We start from the raw sequence: 22,790 nt of genomic DNA, 5'->3' as shown, positions 1-22,790 counted from the left end.
TTGGGATCTTCTGTGATCCTCTCACTCTTCTTTGCCTCCTTCCCAGTCTTCAGTCAGTGCTTACCCATCTTTTCTTCAACTGTCATTTCCCATCATTTCTTAACTGATGCTCTACACACAGAATTTCTGACTGAACAGCCTGTCACTCAAAGGGTCTCAGATTCTGCCAGGCATTAACTCTTCATAGTTTATCACTGTTACATTTCCGTAACAGTTAAAATTAATTTAGAAAAAGTGGTCCTTTGAATATTCGTCCAGCTAGCTATAGAATATTTCACTGGCCTAATCTTTGGACACTAACTGGGATTGAATATTCTTGGCAGCTAATGCAAAAAAAAGGCAACCTTGTAGGAGTCTACTAATTAATGAATAGTGAATAAGAATTTTTAACTGAATAAAATGGACAGGCCAACAAGTAATGGCATAGATCTTCCAGTTCTAGGCTCTGCAAATACATAGGCACTAATCAACTGTTTTTTTGTGTGTAAAGTCCTGCAAGCATGGCAGTTTGCTTTGTTTGGAAATTAGCAGATGTAAAGGTAATCTTGGACTGATAGTGTGTCCTAAAAAGATATTTTTTAATTAATTTAAACCAGGGAGAGTATTTAGTACCTGAAATAACTTGCCTATCAAAAGCAGTGTCATGCACATGTACCTATACCCGGGGGGGGGGGCACCACAAATAACATCTGGCAGTTTATACAGATGGGAGAATTTTATTATAATTGGTGGATCATGCAGAATATTTTTGAAATAGTGTGAAGCAAAGGCTAGAGAAACGACTGGCTGGAAGATTCCTCTATTCATGCCAGTGGCTAATTAGGGCTATGTGAACATGAGCCCCAAAGGATGGAAGGCCCAGTTCCACTATCAGTAAGACAGCTGGCGTATTTGAGTTTAGTGGTAAGATCTTCTTCAGGAAAAGGTTATGAGTTCTTTCTGGGTTAATAACCATGGCATCATTCCAACCCCATACCCCAACATCCAAAAGGACTTGGATGATTACTTTGCTCTGGAAGTGGTTCGTGGCAGGATCTATCAGAAAGCCACCTTTAGTCTGGCAGAATTTTAGACTGGCCTCATTGTTTTCGTGATATCTGAATGAGCCTTCCAAGACACTGGGCCTTTTCGCACAGGGATCTTTGTTGCAAATTGTTTCCGGAATGAAAAATCGCCATTTAAAATAGTGGAATTCGTCGTTATGCATACCTGCCTTTGTAGTGGAATCAGTTGCGTTTTTTAGCGTTTCCCACAGGCTTCCGGTCTTGGCAGAAATCGCTAGAAAGGAAGCGCTATTGCCAAGCTCGTCCCGCCCCTGGCCGTCAAGCAGCCAATGGGCAGCCGTTAGCATGCTCCCAAACAGCCCCTTTCCCTTTAAGAAAGGTTTTTTAAAAAAAAAAACAGACCCATAGCAACGAATCTAGGTAGATTCGTTGCAACGGAGAGACCCATCCGGCTGCCTAATGTGAGCTGTCGTTTGATTGTATGATCGTTGGCACGCTGCCTCGAGTGATAAAAAAAAAATCCCCCCCCCTCTCACGGGCCCGATTTTCGGCTGAATTAATGTGTAAAAAATAAAGGGACTTTATTTCAGCAAACGGGCTTTTATGTGGTTTTTGCTTAGTGACTAAAGGTGAAGGACTGAAGCCAGGGAAGCCTCTAAACAGAAAGAGGCTCGCTGGTGCGTTTATCCCCGCTCGCTCGGAGAAAAAAAAATGGCGATCGCTTCGCCGGAAGTTTGGAGGACAGGCTCAGGAGGAGGGACTTTGAAGAACCCGCAACAATGGTAACGCACAGGTCTTTAGCGCTAGTGTTGCAGATTGGTTGCAGGAGTGTATCGCTATCCGGAGGGTGAATCCACTTTTCTGGATTCCCCTGAAAGCGCTACAACGAAGCGCTTTTTGCTGATTGGTTTCAGGAGTGTTGCAGATTGTCTGCGACGTCGTGCGTTAAGGCAAATTAGTAGCGTTTTCAATTAGCAACCATTGTGCTATTTTGAAGCCGTGCGAAATGGCCCACTGTGTCACTAAATGTGATTCTCAGGTATTTGAGGTTTCTGCACTGGTCAACTGGGAAGTTGTCTATTGACCAACAGAGGTTGTATTGCCATGTTCCAAAGACCATCATCTTGGTCTTTGAATAGTTGATATTTAATAGTTCTTCTTTACAATAATCACTAAGCTAAGACAGTGACCTTCTCAAATTAATATATTAGAGATGGCAACTCTATGCCATGGGAAGCTCACTGGGTGACACTGAGTCAATCCCACTCTCTCAGTCTAATCTACCTCACAGGGTTGTTGTGAAAATAAAATGGAGGAGAGTAGAATGATGTAAGCACCCTTGTGTCCTCATTAGGGAGAAAGGCAGGGTATAAATGAAGTAAATAATACATAAAATTCAGTCAGGGGTTAATGTTTTTATGGATGCTATATTAATCCAGGATGCTCCCACACATTTCCACACATTCTTCTAAATTTATTTCAAAAGCTGTCTTTCTGAATTCTCTATTCTTTTGTGCATTCCTCAGATAATATAAATGAGCACAAGTGGAAGAAAAGGACACTTAAAAACATGTTGAACATTAATCGGTTTTAGGATATAGTGTTATCTACACTTTCTTGGAAGTAAGTAGGAATTCCTTCGCAGATAAGAGTCACTTAAGTAAACAGAAATTAGGTCTGAAGATACAGCAAACTGCTTGAAATGAGTAAATCAATGGATAGTTCTACATAACAGCAGTGTTTATTTTTCTTTCTAGAGTCTTATTATTATTTTTTGTCCAGCTAAACGAGAGTAAATGACTTCCATGTTATCATGAGTTGATGGCTAATGTTAATGATGTTTATTAGCATTAATATTGTTGAAATTTGGCACCAATTCAAGAAAAATGGTGCCAATTTTTAATTGTCTATCTTTTTCTAAAGGCATACCACAATATCTTATTTTTCAATACAGCATGCTCATTCAAAATGAACATTATTTATCATGCATATTTATTTACAAAACTAAGTACAGTCCAGAGAGAGAACCCCCTTTCAGTAAAGATATTAGTTAGAAAAAAAAGGGTAGAAAAGGGCAAACTAACCTTATATAAACCATATTCTGCAGTACTGGCAACAATTCTTACAGCTTGCTTCAAAAGCCACTCTTCTGATTCGCTTGTTTGGGTGGTATAACTAGAATGCCTGCCAACCTGTCATGGGATTATTTTGAGGGACGCTGTTGAAATTCTGGGGGACATCTGCCTTTCAGTCCTTAAGAGCCTTTGAAAACTGGGAGTGTCCAGACCTTCCTATGCTGGCTGGCCTCCCAAGGCTCCAGCCTAGGAGGTTGGACTCACCTGGACACCAACGGTCCAAACCTAAGGCTGGAGTAGGCATCACGAGTCTTTCTGCAGGAAGGAAGGTACATGGAGGGAAAACCGAAGCCCCAAATGAGGCCAAGAGACATGCCTGCTGGCCCACAGCCTCTTTGAATGCTGCAGCTCCCCTCCTCCTACCAGTGCACAGACCTTTATAAGCAATGCAGCGGAGTGAGGCTGGAAGGGGCTCAAGGAAAGCAGCCCTACTGTATATCAGTGCACAGATCCTGGCTGTGTGCCTGGGAAGGCTGGAGGGCACTGTCCTGCAGACAGGATGCCAGGGAGTGGGGCAGGGCTATTGAAGCCTCGGGTAATCAGGGAGGGGGGAGGGAACAATGAGGAGAATGGAGGATGGATGGGGAGCATGGAGCGCATGGAAGGAGCAAGGAGGAGGCGGAAGCATACAGAGGGAGAGAAAAAAACAGAGAGAAAGCTGAGAGAAGAGGAGGCAAGGGGAGAGTGGATGGCCAAAACATGAACAGTGAGCGGAAGAGATAAGAGGACCGAGAACAAAAAGCTGAAGGCTGAGGAGAGGGCCAGACGGAGGACAAGAAGGAAGGGATTGAGAGCAGTTCCTCTGAGGACAGTATTAAGGCACAGTCCCTGGCAGACTCATCAGGGACAATTGTATCTACAAAAGTCAAGCAAGCCTCAGGGGACCTCACTGTGTCGTTTGCCTCCCACCTATTCTGTTGCTGAAGTAACTGCAGGCCTCCACCAACAGGGAGTACAGACAACTCCTGAAAGGGAGGATGATTGCCTTACTTCCAGTGACTGGCTGCTGAGTAGGAGTCTATCAGGTGAAAGCTGTGAGTTTGGGGTCAATTTGCTTGCTGCTGAGTTGTTCTACAGATTTATAAACAATGGGACACCAGAAATGTAATCTACTCCCAACTTGGAGAGACTGTAGAGGACTGGGTGGCAGGGTAAGATTCCCTGTCTGTTGAATCTGTGCCTGAAATTTCCCCCCAAAAGCACTTTTCTGGCTTGACCTTAGTCCTGGTTTGCACTGCCATGGTGGCACTGGTTCTGTTGGGCTTGCAGATACATAAATCTTCACAGCAGATGAGTGTACATGAAATAGCTTGGTGTCTCTAGCTTGCACAGAATCTGCTCTATATACCCCTGAACCTTCTGAACTTGCACTTTCCTGGGGGCACCTTCTTTAGGGAGCCTTAACTCATACCCTGTAAATCCAATCCTCACAAAACATGGAGGACATGTAGATAATAGAGATCTTCAGGGAATCTTGTGGTCTAGCAGCTCTAGGGGGGCATTACATTGCAACACAAACTGGTCCATTTAGCTACAGAAAGTTAATCACAGTTCATGATTTGTTAACCAAGCATACCACAAACTGAACCATATGGGCTTGTGTGCTTTGGCCACTAAAGCAACCATTCGTGCCCAAAGTAGCCAGTGCCATGGTGCAGGGGGAAGAGTGGCGCTGGCACACAATTCCGTGTCTGTACACAGATGCAGAGTTCTGCATCTGTGTACGTGCGCACTGGTGCAGCCCCTCCCCCCACACTGCGGGCTGTTTTGGGCTCAAATGGCTGCTTTGGCAGCCGAATCGCACTATCCTAGAACCATATTTTCCCAGTTCATGCCCATTCCTAATAATCTGTCAGTTTTAAATCATACAGAAAACCTAACGTACTGTAGTGATGGAAACAGTCTCAGTAACACCACAGACAACTGTTCAGCCCTGGTAATAAATCCTGTGCTCATACAGTCTGCTCATATACTCCCCTCTTCTCTTGGTTGGAAAATTCCTTGAAATTTTGGGGAACCCAGGGAAGGTAGGGTTGGGAACTCAGCTTGGTACTCAGCTGTCCTTCAAACAGCCATTTCCTCCAGAAAATTGATCTCTGTCATCTAGAAATCAGTTGTAATTCAACCTGGAGGTTGGCAACTCTATCCCTTCTGTATTCTATTTGTACACTGCAAAGCAATTAATAATGTTTGATGTAGTGCAAGCCATATATTGCCACTGTGTCTGAACTAGTACAGCCTTAGTTTGGAGGACAACCACAGTTTAAAAATATCAGATGTAACAATGTACTACATTGGAAGTCTCTAACTGATCTGCAGTGTGTAAGGGGAGGAAGGAAGAGGCATTGCATAAGCATAAAGCTTGTTCATGTGGTTCCAAACCATGACTTGGCATTACATCTGAACCAATCCAAACAGTGAAGCAAACAGTGTAAAATTATGCACAAAGCCCCCTTTTTCGTCCCAACAGCCAACAGATCACAGATTAAAACATTTACCGTCCACTTATCAAACACAATGTAGTCTCCTTTGGATATTCCTCATAGTCATACATTGGCACCAGCCCTAAAAAAAACAGCATGTCTAAGATTTAGGCTGAGAAGTTTTGTTGGTACTTGCGTGGGTCAATACAGAGAATCTGGTCCTAGGAAGCTACATGGCAACTTGCTTGATCCCTACTAAGCCTCACTACAGGAAATCTGCAGCATCAGTATAAATTTTGGAAGAAGAATACTGAGAAAAACCCTAGAGTAACTTGTAGCTGATCTGATCAAAATTGCTGACAAGGTAAATCTTACCAATGGGAGAAACTCTCAGGAGAGGCCATTAGGTAATTAGCGCACTTGAGGGATGAACAGCATCTAATTTCCTGACTTATTTACCTGGTCATTTCAAGGAAAGCATGTCTGTAGTAAGCAGGACTGCTTAAAGCCAAGACAGGCCCCAATACCTTTATTCATTCTGGAACTTTTCTTCTTTACCACCCAGGTCCAGTCCAAATATTATATGAAAACAAATTACATGACTTCCTGCATTCTGCAGGGGGTGGACTAGATGGCCCTGGAGGGTCCTTCCAACTCTAGGATTCTATGACTTGTCTGATTTCATGGGGATTTCAGAATGAACAGCCCCCCTCCATTTGTATTTGCACTACTTCCCCCTCAACATACCTGACCTGCTTTTGGTGACATGTTGAGCACTTGTAACCATATCATGTAAGATGAGGAGGACTAGAAGGATCAAACAGGATTTTAAAAAACCCCAGACCACAAGGATTTAAAAACCCCCAACAGACTAAAAACTAGCCTTCTAGCTCAGCCTTCGATCCTTTTTCATGCATTTCTGATTTTTTCACCCATTCTTCCTTAGTTGCCTTTTTCAAACTTTTGTCCTCAGACTTTTTCTGCATGCTCTTATTCCTCAGCTCGAGACTTCCTCAGAACCTCCTGTCCCTAAGACCTTTCACATATCCTCAACTCTGCAAACAAATTACTCCTAGAGATTGCACACAACCATCACCTCTAACATGTTGTCAAACAGATTTCAGGTCAAAAGCTGCAAACAGAGCCAAGTGGGTGGCATGTATTGCTCACTCCTACCCGGAAGGAGTACTTTTCATACCGAAGAGTTTTGTATTTTACTCTTTGCTTGCAACAGGATCTTTTTTCAAGCTCTTAAAATATAATAGAGGGTTTTAATTGATGTTCTTAGTCTCTTCAGAGGAAAATAAAATAAATCCCTTTGATGCTGCTACACTTTCCTAGGATGGAAAGCCCCTTTTGACTATCAGCTGTGCTAAATGAATGAAGGATTCTAATTGTTCTCAACTTTGCCAAAGTCTTTGCTTTAGATGCAAGAACCATCATGCCCCTGATGTTTGTAAAAAGCTGATATTCCATTCAGTGTCATTAAGACTTCAATGCATTTAAATGAACATAGTTCTCGTGCTAATTGTGCCTTTATGCCTAAAGCAGGCTTTCTCAACCAGGGTTTTGTGAAATCCTGGGCTTTCTTGATAGCCCTGGAAGGATTTCCTGAATGGGTGGAAGTTAACTAACTTTTATATATTTTTTAAAAATTGCTATACATTTATCTGGTGATATAACCATATATGGCCATATCGACCCTCCCAATGGCCAATGATGGGGGTGGGAACGGGAGGGGCCCCAGGTGAGCATGTACATAGCTATGCTTTCTAATCATATTCTGCATGATCGTACCCCCTCTGGGGTTTCTTGAAGCCTAAATAATGTTTCAGGAGTTTCTCAATAGTAAGAGAGTTGAGAAAGGCTGGCCTAGAGTATTGCACCAAATAGAGAAATGCAATTACACCAACAGCTGTTCCCATGCAGGAATATTTCCCTGCATGGACAGCAGAAAGCCCCCAGAGAAAAGATGAATATTCGGACAATTGGTGTATGACACATCTGGCTCCCATTTTCCCACCTTAAATATAAACCTCGTTTTCCCTGAAGTGAAGGGCAGCCTGCAGTGTGACTGCCAATAGAACTACCACTGGGAGAGGTCAGAGCTAAGTTCAGTTTTTAAAGTGGTAGTCTTTAGGTAGATGTGTTTAGCTATTGTGCAGCACTTGAAATAGTGACTGCCTGCTAAATTCGTGCATTCTAGAAATATGGGTTCCCTATAGGCCAGCTGGAAATTGTGTTTATGAAACCATTTGCTGTCGGCATACTAAGAACCAATCCAATAACTCGGCATCTATTCCAAATGCCTTCGTAGTGTGCAGGTCAAGGAGGCAGAAATAAACTCTATTCCTGGAAAATGCCTTTTGTACATGAATGAACAAAATTCACAAAATCCAGATTTTAACACTGAGAGAATCATTTCAGTAAGAATTAAAGCAAGGCTCAACATTTTGAAAGACAGTAAAATAACTCGGCATATAAAAGTAAAGGAGGTAACACTGATAACTGCTGCGTATTCCTATTTTGAAATACAGCAATAACCAAACCAAAACTTAGATTTCTTTCCTCATAGTTTTTAGTTGTTGGTGAAAGATGTGCAAAATAAATGAATTTTTCCCACATGGCTATAAAAACAACCCTTATGAGGCATTAAGATCACAACAATGCAGCCCGCAAACGTAAGACAGGAAGTAAAGTGTCACCTAAACTTTAAAGAGATTTTCTCATGAGAAAATCTATAAAGCTATGTACCCCAAGAATATTACATAGCATTTGTTTCCTGGAATTCTGGTTTTCAAGATGTATCAGCAAGATGAGTTAAATGTGTATTTCTGAGATCCAGTTTTTATTTCCTAAAAAAGATTCAGCAACCAACACATACTTTGCTTTCATGAGGTGCTATTGCAGAGACTCAGTTCTTACGTTCAGTCATCATCCATGGATTTTTATTTATTATTTACATTTATAGACTGCCCCTATTGAACCAGTCATCTCGGAGTGGTTTACATCCAATGGTGCAAATACATCTATTAATGAAAGTGAAGTTAAAGTACAATTAAAATCAACAATTAATTATTAATAGTTACCAAACCTATCTGCCAGATCTAAGTGACTAGACGAGTTGGATTAGTCAGGGGTGGCCAAACTGTGGCTCTCCAGATGTCCATGGACTGCAATTCCCACAAGCCCCTGCCAGTACATGCTGACAGGCTCATGGGAATTGTAGCCCACAGACCACTGAAGAGCCACAGTTTGACCACCCCTGGATTAGATGTACACTTTGAAGGAGGAACGAGCTGGGATGGAGTGCAGGGGAGGCACTCACTCCTTTCTCTAGCCTGCCTGCAATTCCCCCTTTACTTCCTCCTTCTTGGGAATCCAGTTTGTCATTACTCATGAACCAGGCAAATTGTGGCGCTGTTGTCTTAAACATGACTGATGGTTAGTTTGGTTTACACATACCAACAAACTGTGGTTTGGTGAGAAAAAATAAAGGTGGGACAAAATAGAAGGTGTGCATGTGTGTGTTTTTATGACTGCAGCCTTGGAAGATCAAGAATGGCAAATTTCAACCCAAAATGGTGCTATCCACTTTTAGGGGGAATCCACCCCACTTATTGATTCCCCCTAAAAAAAACCGCTAGACTCTTGAGAACAACCTGCAACACATCTGAAAAAGACATGTGCGTTCTCAATATAGCGGTAGCAAGAATGTCCCTCCCTAAGCTCTCCAAGCACAATACAGCCCCCTGTTTGGCAATACCCTAATTTCGGCCAGAAATTGCACCGGGGGGGGGGGTTAACTGTAAGAGTGTGTAAACGATTAAGCGCCAGCTCCCCCGCCAGCAAAAAAGGTCTTTCTGATACATCGAATGAACAAATATGCATTGCTACAGGTGTTTTAGGGTTTTTAAAAAACAGTTTTTAAAGGGAAGCACGAACACAGCAGTTCATTGGCTGTTCTGTTTTAGTGACGGCCAGGGGCAGGAGGAAGTGCGGAAAAATATCGTCTCCTTTGTTGCGATTTTGTCAAGACCGGAAACTTGTGCGTTACGAGAACAGCGCTAGTGTGTGTTACCGAGACCTGCCGCTATTGATTGCAGTGCTTTTCGATAGCGCTCAGATTTAGCTACATTGCTGGTTGTGCGGAATGGCCCTTAATTTTGCCTTGAAGAATTCCAAGTTTTTATCAACCATCCTGGTATATTTTGCCCAACTACACAACCCTTTAGTTTGCCAGGGTATTTTAAGCTATCAACATTACTGAATGGAATGCTCTTATTCAGTTGTTCTTTAGTGTTAAGAATTTTGCATTCTTCCCTTTTAGTGGTACACTGGGGAAAACCCCAAAAGATATCTACTGGGGCTTTAAAGCCTGGAGAAATAAAAAGCCCCATCCCTTTAACAGAGGTTTAATGAACGGAAAGGGCCGATGAAACTTCTCTTCAAACTGAGGCAAACACCACCACCTGGTAAATAACATCCCACGAGTCTCTATTAAGAACATTTTTTCTCCACCTGTTGGCAAATCTGACATTGCCATGAATGTGAAAGCCTATATAGATTGCTGTCACCATCACTCACTGCTTGCAAAGGAAGGACACTTTTTGCTAATAAATAACAATAGCCACAAAAGATGAAGTACATGAATTGGGAGTCAACGTTTTGCAGCAATCACCTGAATCTATAAGAACAACCAGGGGGGGGGGGGGGCTGCCTATCTCCTGTTTCTCTGTTACCCCAAATTATTTCAGGATCCACATGATACTGTTCGACAAAGCTTATTTAATGTACCATAGCAGCATCCCAGCAACAAAAAGAAAGAGTAAACTGTATGTTACCACTTTGGGTAGAAAGAGGATACAAGGGAATCCGTGGTTCGCCTAGCGTGCTTGCCAGTCGTAATCTGGAGTGTGGTGAAAGCAGAGATGGACTAGGAAGGCCGGAACTGGAGCTGGCCTACAGAAGGAAAGCTGCATTGTAATTTCCTCAATCAGATAAAAGAGATAAAATGCAAAACATTCACTTACAGCAAAATGATTATTAGTTCAATGCAGAAGTAGGTTTCTCTTGAAGACACAAACAGAAACTTTTAAACCGTTTGCTTTTTGAAAAGGCAGTTCTATATGGGAGATTTAAAAAAAATGAAAAGCAGATAAATTAAAAGATAACTGCTTCCATCCTGCTTTCTAGAGAAATACACCAAGACTTCCTGTTGGCAGCCTTTCTGTTTTAATTGTTATATCAACATTGTGGTCGGCAAGCTGCAAAGTAATAAATATTTCTATGTATTATAGACAAAAAGATCTCTGTATTATTATATAGTGAGGACTTAAGGCCAAACGATATGTGATATTTGTAGGGTTGCCAGCTGATGGCTGGCACCCAGCGGGAGACTGGAGGAGGGACATGAGGGGACACAGCCAAACTAGTGGTGTGATGTTCCAGGACAAACCTGTAAGTGTTGCCATACTTCTCTAAGATTCAGTGGAAGCTTGAATCCTATAGCAGAGCCACAGTGATTTTTGTATTATTCCCACCGCCACCACTGCTTGGTAGGCTGCTAGCAGGGGGATACTTGAAATCTGTAATTGTAATTTAGGCTACAAAAGCAGTTATGAGAGAGTCAATACTAATCATAGTTGCAGTCTTACAGTGGAAGAGTTAGGCAATTCTGCACAATGGGCCATTTTGCTAAATCTGAGCGCTATTAAAAAGCGCTGGAAGCAAAAGCGGCAGGTCTCGGTAACGCACACAGCCAGTTCAGTCGAAAAAAAGGCTCTCCCACTAGCGCTGCCATCGTAACGCACAAGTTTCCGGTCTCGCCGAAATTGCAACAAAGAAGGTGGTATTTTTCCGCGCTTCCTCCCTCCCCTGGCCGTCAATCAAAGAGAGCAGCCAATTAACTGTTGTGTTCGTGTTTCCCTTTAAAAACGTTAAAAAAAACACAAAAAGACCAGTAGCAACGCATATTCATTCATTCGATGTATCAGAAAGACTTTTTTTGCTGGCTTAGGAGCTGGCGCTTATTCGTTTACACGTTCTGAAATTAAAAAAAAAAATCCCCCCGTGCTATTTCTGGCTGAAATTAGTGCAGTGTTGAACAGTATTGTGCTCGGAAACTTTATGGACAATTGCTTGTGGAGGGATTTCAGCCATAGAAGCATCGCTGATTCATTGCTTTGGCCAGTTTAAGGAGAAAAAATGGCGATCGGGACACTGGAAGCTTGGGTGTGAGAGATTAGGGAGGGACATGCTTGCTACTGCTGTTTTGAGAACACACATGTCTTTTTCTGATGTGTTGCAGGTTGTTCTCAAGAGTCAAGCAGTTTTTTTAGGGGGAATCCACTTTTATGGATTCCCTGAAAATCGCTACAACAAAGCAATTTTGGCGGGAGTGTTGCAGATTGTGTACGACGTGAATAACGCAAATTGAATAGCGTTACACAATGGTAACACTTCGGCAACATTAGCGCTGTGTGGAATGGCCCTTAATATTTATCCTCTGTGACATTTTCAAGAGACATTTCCCCACCCAAATTGATTTTGTGCATGCACACAAAAGCTTATACTCAGAATTAAACTTTGTTGGTCTTAAAGGTGCCACTGCTTTGTTCTATTGCTTTAGACTAACATGGCACCCATCAGAATCTGATCAAGGACTTGGATAATAAGAAAGTTGGTACTTTACTCTGATTGACACTTATAGCAGCTTGGGGGTGGGACATTCTCTCAAGGAAAGAGAATAGAGGCAAATTGTTAAGACCCTCTCTACCCTGCTACTATGGACCCAACCCAAACTGGGGCCTCCCTTAAGTTGTTTTGCTGAGCTTAAGCTACGCATCAGGAGAACCTCAATGTCCAAGGTAGCTTGGCCCTTAGGTATTTTAATTACATTTGAGTCCAGTGACACCTTTAAGACTAGCAAAGTTATACCATGAATAAAGCTTTGTTGGTCTTAAAAGTGCCACTGGACTCAAACTTGGTTCTGCTGCTTCAGAACAACATGGCTACCTGAATATTTTAATTAAGTTCAAGATGTATCTCAGAAGATTTAATCTCTTTTGTCAGTTATTAATTTTATTTATTTCAAATACTTAAAACCTACTATTCTAGTGGCAATGTTTTAAAACAAAAAGTCAAATGATAATAACCAATTATCAGAAAAGAGTAGATAATTAAATGTGAAGCTCTGAATCTGTTACAGGCCACATTAGCAAAATAGTGATAAGCAGAAACAAAGGCCCAAGGGGCAAGGATTGCTTTTCCCAAGAGTTGCCAACCTACAGATGTGATCTGTAGGTCTCCTGGAATGATAAATGATCTTCAGACTACAAAAGATCACTTAGCCTGCAAAAAAGAGCAGCTTTGGGAGGTGGCTTCTAGGGCATCACATCCCAGCTAAGCTCCCTCCCTTCCACAAACTCTGCTCTCCCCAAGCACCACTCCCAAATTGGAATTTCCCAAACCAGAGTTGGCCATCTTACTTTCATCTGGTTCCTAAAGAGCAACAAAATGGCTGCCAAGCAACTGCACCTGGAGAGATGTTTCAGAGACATGGCATACCAGGAGAGAGCAGGCCTGTGTCCTGTCCCCATGCACCTATTTTATATTAGCCACTTCTGCACAAGCTGTGCCCAGCTATATAAAAAAACTAAAACATACATTTTAAACAATCAAAATCAATAACAACCAATCAATAAAAAGAGTGAAACTATACAGTACACAAGAAAAAAAATACAAACTAGGCTTCCCATAGGCAGTTTAAAAGGAACCATCAATCAATTTCCCTGTAGTCCAGCATTTTTTAAAAAAAGAGCTAACAAAATGTCTGAACAGCCAAAGTTCCACATATTGGATCAATTTTAAAATCCTAATTGCTGAGCCTCTAACTGTGATGAGAGCATTCCACAACTTAAAGACTACCTTAGAAAGGCCTTTGTTTCAGGCAGTGGCATATAATTGGCTGCGATGAAGGGATTTAATAATGGTGATGGGTGGTTAACTGGGGGACACGGTGGGGAAGAAACTTTTCTTGGAACACTTGTGAGTTTTCATTTATATTCACTGAAATAGTACTGAATATCTTGGCCACCATTTTCATCCTCAGAAATTTTCATCCCCCCCGGGGGGGGGCACTTCAAAATATTAGAATCCATGTAACAAGCTTAAACAGTTCGGTACTTTGATTTGTCAGAGGAAGCAAAGAGAATCAGGTTGTTCCTGCTTTTAAAATATTCAAAGCTATGAACTAGGCAAAGGTGCCCTGTAGTACAAATGTTGTTGTAAAGTTCAAGAATTCAGAATTGTACAAAACAAATTCTTGAGCTCTTTATTTAGCCTCTCACCTACTACACCTCCCGAAACTTCTTGGAACTGAGAAATATATTACTCAGTACTTGTAACCCTGTAATGAAGAATTCTGGGAAGGGGGCTGTGACTCAGTGGTAGAACACGTTTTGAATGTGTAAGGTTCCAGGTTCAACCTTCAGTCAAAGGTTCTCAGGTAAGAGGTTGTGAGAATTACTTTTCTCTGTCAAGACTCAGGAGAGTTTCTGCCAGTTAGAGCAGGCAATAGTAAGCTAGATGGATTAGTCCAGCTCACTATATCCTCATTGATAACCTTCCAATTCCATGAATTATGCTTATTACAACTCTCTTTGGTTTGGTTAGCTGAATCTTGCCAAAAGACTGAGGATAAGTTTAGGGTTTGTTCCCACTATCAAATTCCTTCATGCCATTATGTAGATTTAAAACTCTGAGCAGTGGACCAGTGGGCCACAGCAATAATGGAGACAACTGCTGCCATCATATATACATATACATATATCTCAATATATACATATATACATATATATACATATAAGAGCCTCTTGTGGCGCAGAGTGGTAAGGCAGCCGCCTGAAAGCTTTGCCCATGAGGTTGGGAGTTCGATCCCAGCAGCCGGCTCAAGGTTGACTCAGCCTTCCATCCTTCCGAGGTCGGTAAAATGAGTACCCAGCTTGCTGCTGGGGGGTAAACGGTCATGACTGGGGAAGGCACTGGCAAACCACCCCGTATTGAGTCTGCCATGAAAACGCTAGAGGGCGTCACCCCAAGGGTCAGACATGACTCGGTGCTTGCACAGGGGATACCTTTACCTTAGAGCCTCTTGTGGCGCAGAGTGGTAAGGCAGCCGTCTGAAAGCTTTGCCCATGAGGCTGGGAGTTCGATCCCAGCAGCCGGCTCAAGGTTGACTCAGCCTTCCATCCTTTCGAGGTCGGTAAAATGAGTACCCAGCTTGCTGGGGGGTAAATGGTAATGACTGGGGAAGGCACTGGCAAACCACCCCGTATTGAGTCTGCCATGAAAACGCTGGAGGGCGTCACCCCAAGGGTCAGACATGACTCGGTGCTTGCACAGGGGATACCTTTACCTTTACCTTTATACATATACATATATATACATATACATATATATCACTACATGGTGTATTTTTAGATGGCCACTGTTTAAGAACCTGGAGGAGATCGGGCATGTTCACGGTGCTATGGCCATGGGTGAACCCGGAGGAAGAAATTAAGAGCCTCTTGTGGCGCAGAGTGGTAAGGCAGCCACCTGAAAGCTTTGCCCATGAGGTTGGGAGTTCAATCCCAGCAGCCGGCTCAAGGTTGACTCAGCCTTCCATTCTTCCGAGGTCGGTAAAATGAGTACCCAGCTTGCTGGGGGGTAAACGGTAATGACTGGGGAAGGCACTGGCAAACCACCCCGTATTGAGTCTGCCATGAAAACGCTAGAGGGCGTCACCCCAAGGGTCAGACATGACTCGGTGCTTGCACAGGGGATACCTTTACATCTCAAATATTTCACACTACCCTTTAGTCATGTGCTCATGTCCCTGCCACATAGGACTGAATGGAAAAATACCCTGACCTGCCTGCTGTGGTCAAATAAATAAGCTGAAATGGAATCCAGATAAGACAGGTGATGCTTAGGATGAGGTTCAGGAGGGCACCATGTTCCCCAGATTTGATGGGGTTTGCCTGACTTTTCCTGACTCAGGGGGTCATATGTGCAAAGATGAAGAAAAATCAGGCTACACCCAGCAATGTGCCTGCAATCCCAAAAGGAAAAAAATGCCAGGTGATAGGTGACTTTGTTTATTATCATACAAAGCCCCTAGGCATTTTGCTCTGCATGCTTCATCAGAGGAATTAGAGAATTCACCTAGTGCTGGAACTGACCACAGTAATTGAATGCGTATAAAGTCTTCCATGGTTTAGAATGCACATGCTTAAGATTTCCTCTTCCAATATGACCAGCTGTGACAGCTTTACTCATCTCTTCAAGGCCTTCTGAAGGTACTGTCTTGCAACAAGATCAGCTTGAACAGAAAACAAAGCCTCCCACTCCTAGAATGTGTATGAGAGATTTGTAAGGAAAGCGGGCTAAAAATGAAGCAATTAATTAACACAAGTAGACTGCTCCTTTGAATCAAAGATAGCGCTTACTAATCTATGATTAACCACCAAACATGCAGCATTATAATTAAATCCCCCCCTTCCAGCCACAGGTAAAATTTAGGACAGGAAAAGAGAGCTCCAGTCAAAGTAGCTTTATTTATAGAGGACTACATGGTGTATTTTTAGATGGCCACTGTTTAAGAACCTGGAGGAGATCGGGCATGTTCACGGTGCTATGGCCATGGGTGAACCCGGAGGAAGAAATCTAAGCTGGTCTACTTAGAAGTAAACCCCATCTTATTCAGTGGGGCTTACTCCCAGGAAAGTTTCTTAGAATGCAATATTTATCCTCAGGGAAGAGGAAGCAACTCTCCTCCACTAACTACTACAGGTGGAAAGAAGAGACTGCCTAAACCATTTTGCCTCCCAACATTCTGAACACTTTCACAGGATTTGCAATGATGTATCTATCCTGATTAAGGATCACTGGTCTAAGCTATGCACACGGATGCTCAGCCTGCTTGTGATTCAGCTCCTGTTCTCCAATTAATAGTAGTGTCCACAACAATTAAGAAGGCTGTTATTCTAAGGCCATGCCAGACAGAAGGCTTCAAAGTTAGAGGTGTTCTCATCATCAGTTCTGTAAACACCATTGACATTTATTCTGAAGTTCAGAAATGACTTCTCATATCTTGACAGATTTTTGTGCAGGATGTCACAAAATGTTTTTAGGAAGAACTGGTAAGCAAAACCACCCCATGACCATTTTTAGTACTCTTCTTACAAAAAATCAGGCGTGCAATCCCAAAGTCTCCACCTGCAACTGCTTACCTTAACCCTGACTTATGAGAGGTGCCAAAAACCAAGCAGGTACCACTAACAACTCTGAAAGTACCTCCTGCTAAGTGGAGTCACATGGCTAGCACATTGTATCTTCATTGCCATTTAAAGGCTCTGCCAGGCTGCTGCACCTCCTGCTTCACTCCCACAAGCAAGCATGGGGGTGATCTGAGTCCCTGGCTGCCTCCTCACCGATGAGAGCTTCTCCCTTACATCCTGAGAATGTATAATCAACCCTGGCAAATCAGTCCTGCCTAGGGATCCTTTGAATCTTCCTGCCCCAAAAGCACACATTTAATTTCCAGCTATTTCCTTACTAGGAGTCTCTGTCCTAACTGGATGTGATCCATCAGCAGGGTCTGAGGTTAGAGCTTGCGTGTTTTGTACTGTGAGCTTGATTGCTCCTTCCATCCACTATCTCCTTCCTGACAACTATTAATCAGCAATTCAGCTCCTATATATAGACAGAGAAAAATGCTGGGATGAATTCCAGGTGGAGTATATTTCTCCATGGTATATAAAAGTTTCCTCTGTGGTTAAAAAATGCATGCATATATATGGGGTTGGGTCCTAATATGCATGAAGGGAAGGAGCTCATACAAGTAGATCATCTCTACCTTTCCATCCCCCAGTACCATCCTGCAAACCTAAAACCTTACAGTGAAGGTTGGGGGACCTTCCTTGATGAAATCACTATCACTTTCACCACTTCACTAAACATTGTTAAGTTGAAGTTGCGAGCTGTCAACTCACTCCCTATCGAATTTGTCCTGGGGTGTGCTGCCAATAGGGAGATTCCACTCTGCCAGTGAAGGCCAATCAGTTCAAATTGCACTCAGCCAATTAGGACCAAGCAGTGCAAATTGCATGCAGACAACACAATCCCTCCCTGATTGGCCCTCCCTGTAATTGGTATGTCAATAGGGAGATAACCACTTAGTGAGGGCCAAGCAGTTCAAATTGAACTCTGTCAATGAGGGCCAATCAATTCAAATTGCATGCAAACAACTCAATCACCACCTGATTTGCCCTCCCTGGGAGTGTGCAGCCAATAGGGAGGGAGCACTTTGCCAATGAGGGCTAATCATGGGGCTTATCTGTCCTCTTTTTCCTCTTCCTGCTTGCTGGGTGGAAGAGGTGTTGGCTTTTCCAAAATGTCCTGCAGCTGGTAACTTGCTACATTCTTAGCCTCTTTCCATCCCTTATATCCTTCAAGCAAGGGAGGGAAGCCAGTTGCTTCTTTTGCCTCCTATGCTGGTCTCAGTTTGCTGGAAAGAAGCACGGATGAGCTGCATAGGTAAGGCTGTGGAGGTGGACTGCCTCCTTCCCATCCCTCCCACATCTCCCAAGGGCTAGGCTGGGTAGGGAAGGCTACAGGCTCTCACCAGCTCCTCTGAGGGGTTGGAGGGTGGGGGGAAAGCAAATAGCACTCTGATGGCCAGCTGCAGGGCCACCATGTAGAGGTGTTGTGAGCCCAGATCCTGTTAGGGAGGACTTCGCAGAGGAAAAGCCTTGCTAGGAGCTTCCAGCTTCACCTGAGCCTCAACTGGAGGAGAGCTTAGCCTAGCCAGATGTTCAACAGGCAGAGAGCTGACTAGCAGGAGGGAATGGAGCTGCAGACAAACCAAAGTTTAGATGACACATGACATATTCTCTGGGAGACTCCTCTTACCCTCAATGTTGTTTTAGGATTGATGGGGGAAAGGAGAAAGGAGGGAAAGAGCAACCTCTGTGAGCTCCTTGCACTCATGGTTGCTGAGATTGGTCATTTGTTGGTTTTGTTCCTTTTTTTACATAGTATCATGGTACATTTGTGAAGTGCTCAGGGTTGCTTTTGTTCTGAAACCTGCTTTTCTGTGAAATTTTAGGGACAATGGCAGTAAAGCCTGTATAACTGCTGGGTGGGTGGGGGTTCTGAGTTTTCACCATCCATTTGACAAGCCATTTCCTTTGCTCTTGTCCCCAAAGTGGCCATTTCCACCAAGGGGTTTAAAATTTTAAAAAGTAATATAATTATGGTTATATAGCATAGTCTGTTAAAAAGATTTTCTGAATTCTCAGATTTTACTTCCCCCCCTTAAACATAAGTCTCTAGAACCTTTTGTTGTGGAAATAAAAGCTCTAAACACTCTGGGGCTGTTGCACCTGTGGGACCACGCTCAGACTGAAAAAACAAAATATGGTCAGGATTTCTGGCCCCAAAGAAATTAAACTGGCTCAATCAGGGCCCTGGCCTCTTCGTTGTAGAACATTCTGCTGGTGGAATTAGAGCCCTGTTGGACCTTAAGCAATTCTGCAGATCTTACAAGACAGAGCTGTTATGGTTGAGGTCTGAGGTATTGCAGTAATTTGTATTTTTTAGGAATTTGCATTTTAAATAACTGAAAGTTTAGATTTTATATTGTAAATTATGTAAGGCTTTAAATTGTGTACTTTTACCTGCTATAACTGCTCTGAGCCTTTGGGAATTATGGGTTAAAAAAACAAAAATAAAGACATCAGGCAAACAGCAGTTTTGTTGGAAATTTTTTGTATTTTAGAACTCAATATTTAAAGTTAAGATTTTTAATTTTAGTTGTGAAATTTTGAACTGTATTTTTATATTTTATACATACATACACGTGTGTGTGTGTGTTGTTACCTACCCTGAGCCTTTGGGGAAAGGTGAGATAGAAATACAATAATTACTACATAAAATATAAGGATAAAGGCATAGAAACTTTGTTGGTCTTAAAAATGCCAGTGGACTCAAACTTTGTTGTACCATTAACCCTATTTTTATTATATTATTATTATATTAACCCTTTACTTTTTCTCTATTTTCATTTAATAGTTTAGCATGTAAGGGCATCACCTACGAAACAATTACAGTGAAGCAATTATTGTTTCTGAAATGCAGGCTGTGGGAAAGAATTGCCAAACAACTTTTCAACAACAAGAAAATGTTGGCTAAGATAGTGAACACCAATCAACTCATTTTTTCACAACACACTTTGCTTGCTTAATGTAGAAAAAAAAAACAACCACAGTTCTAGCAAAGGCAGTTTTCTACAAAGCCTGAGTTGAGTAAAAGCCACATGTAGAAGAAAGTAATGTTTTTAAAAGAAAAAAAACAGATAGAGAAGCCCACATATTTCTGTCAAGTTTAAACAAAGCTGCTTTGCATCTATTTTTTGCATTATAGCAGCTTTATGTAAATTATGCAAATATTCATTTTGAGAGGACCTAATTTTCATGCAAAAAACTGAAATGCACAGAAAAATAAAGAAAATAGTTCAAGACCCAACTAGCTAACAATTTCTTGATTTCCCCCCTTGATAATTCAAAGTTGTAACCTTTTGAACTTAGAGAATTCAAATTTCATATATGCTTGCAAGTCAAATAAGGTGGCAAAGTCAGTTCTGTACCTTGGTCTTTAGTGTTTTTAGGTTTCATTTGAAGTTTTATGCATTTAGGATACTTATATCATGATTTTTGTCAGACTATGAAGCTGACAATATCTGGTTATGGGAAAATCTACCTTCTCTTTTGTTCTACCATTGCAGTATTTTCCCATGCAAAACTACTTCAGTATAAAAAACAGCATCATGATGTTCCATGCAAATTGAGTTCTGGTCCTGCATCTTTTCCCCCAACACTTTTATGAGTCATATATTGTCCCCAGAACAACCATGTGAAAACATCAGACAATGCAGCAATAAAACTGATTTATGTGAGGGGGAGGATGATTTTGAAATTTTCTAAAATTCCTGATGTATTTCAAAGAGAAATCAGTTTATACATAATCAGAGGAAAAATCAAAAGCTGAGTGGAACTGCTGTGTCTTGCAGGCGCTATAGAACCGAAAGACTCCATGAGTGTCACCGTCTGAATACAAGCAATCTACTGACAATGGTGGGACGAGGTATGTGAAGTGGGGGTCTGAAACGGCCACATGGCCTGAACCAAACTCTGAGTCAAACTGCTATGTGTTGCAGGGGCTGCAGAAAGGAGAGACTCTGAGTATTGCCATCTGAATACAAGCACTCCACTGTCCACGGTTGGATGAGGTACGTGAACTGGGGGTCTGAAACGCCACCCAGCCTCAACCAACGTGAGTGGATCTGCTCTATCTTGCAGGTGCTGGAGAACCGGGAGGCTCCGTAAGTGTCACCGAATGAATATAAGCAATCCACTTGACAATGGTTAGATGCGGTACTTGAAGTGGGGGTATGAAAACGCAACCCAGCCTGAACCAACAGCTCAGTGAAACTGCTCTTTCTTTCAGGGGCTGCAGAACAGAGAGGCTCCGTGAGTGTCACTGTCTGAATACAACCACTCCCCTGACAGTGATGGGACACAAGGTATGTGAACTGGGGGTCTGAACAGCCACCCAGCCTCAAGCAAAATTCAGTAGAACTGCTCTGTCTTGCAGGCGGTGAAGAAATGAGAGCCTCTGCGTGTCACAGTCTGAAGACTCCAGTGACAATGGTTGGATGAGGTATGTGAATTAAGTGTCTGAAAAGGCCACCCAGCTGCAACTAAAATCTCAGTGGAACTGATCTTTGCTGAAAGCGCTAAGGAACGAGAGGCTCCCTGAGAGTCACCATCTCAATACAAGCACTCCCCTGACAATGGTTGGAAAATATGTGGGAAAAGGCCACCCGGCCTCACACAAAATCTCACTGGACCTGCTGTCCTTCAGCCACAGCAGAACCGAGAGGTTCTATAAGTATCAACGTCTGAATACAAGCACTTCACTGACAATCGTTGGACGAGGTATGGCTACTGGGGATCTCAAAAGGCCACCTGGCCTCAAGCAAAAGCTCACTCTAACTGCTGTTTCTTACAGGAGCTGAAGAACCGAGAGGCTCCATGTTGCCGTCTGTATATGCACCACACTGACAGCGGTGGGACGAGGTATGTGAACTCAGGTTCTGAAAAGGCGACCCGACCTCAACAAAAACCTCATTTGGAACTGCTCTGTCTTGTAGGTGCTGGAGAACCGGGAGGCTCTTTGAGTGTCGCTGTCTGAATACAAGCATTCCACTATCAATGGTGGGATGAGGTATGTGAACTGGGGGTCTGAAAAGGCCACCCAGCCTCAAGCAAACGGTGAGTGGGAATTGCTCTGTCTTGCAGGGGAAGCAGAAATGAGAGGCTCTGAGTGTTACCGACTGTAAACAAGCACTCCAATGAGGTATGAGATGAGGTATGTGAACTGGGGGTTTGAAAAGACCCCCAGGCCTCAAGCCAAACTCAGTGGAACTGCTCTGTCTTTCAGGCGGTGAAAAATGAGACCCTCCGTAAGTGTCATTGTCAGAACACTCCAGTGACAATGGTTGGATGAGGTATGTGAATTGGGGGCTTAATGAAAATCTCAGTCGAATTACTCTTTCTTGCAGGTGCTGCAGGAACGGGAGGCTCCGGGAGTGTCACCGTCTTAATAAAAGCACTCCACTCACAGTGGTTGGATGAGGTATGTGAAGTGGGGGTATGAATGGCCACCCAACCTCAACCAACAGTGCTGTGGAACTGCTCTGCCTTGCAGGCACTGCAGAACCGAGAGGATCAGTGACAGTCACTGCCTAAATACAAGCAATCCACTGTAAATGGTGGGACAAGGTATGTGAATTGGGGTTCTGAATGGCCACTTGGCATCAAGAGAAAACTCAGTGGAAGTGCTCTGTCTTCCAGGGACTGCAGAACTGAGAGGCTCCGTAGGTGCCTCTGTCTGAGTACAAGCAATCCCCTGTCAACAGTGGGACAAGGCATGTGAACTGGGGGTCTGAAAAGTCCACCCGGACTCAAGAGAAAACTCAGTGGAAGTGCTCTGTCTTTCAGGGGCTGCAGAATACAAAAGCTCCACTGACACTGTCTGAATACAAGCTCTATGGTTGGATGAGGTATATGAAGTGATGAATGGCCACCCGGCCTCCACCAACAGCGCTGTGGAACTGCTTT

At 42.9% G+C, this 22,790-nt stretch overlaps 1 protein-coding gene across 10 annotated transcripts in view; it reads right to left on the bottom strand.

Moving 5' to 3' along the window:
* The window catches only part of AHI1 (Abelson helper integration site 1), a 131,970-nt gene that overhangs the window by 40,958 nt on the left and 68,222 nt on the right, over positions 1–22,790 (bottom strand). For all 10 annotated transcript variants that reach the window (XM_077352040.1, XM_077351984.1, XM_077352033.1 and 7 more), the window contains one exon: positions 10,407–10,524. In XM_077352040.1, coding sequence (XP_077208155.1) covers positions 10,407–10,524 — 118 coding nt within the window. The remainder of the gene's footprint in view (positions 1–10,406; positions 10,525–22,790) is intronic.

The sequence above is a fragment of the Paroedura picta genome, chromosome 1 (assembly GCF_049243985.1).
Source record: "Paroedura picta isolate Pp20150507F chromosome 1, Ppicta_v3.0, whole genome shotgun sequence".
Classification (NCBI taxonomy): domain Eukaryota; kingdom Metazoa; phylum Chordata; class Lepidosauria; order Squamata; family Gekkonidae; genus Paroedura; species Paroedura picta.
Note: the sequence above shows the minus strand (reverse complement) of the source record. Positions and strands in the feature narration are given on the sequence as shown.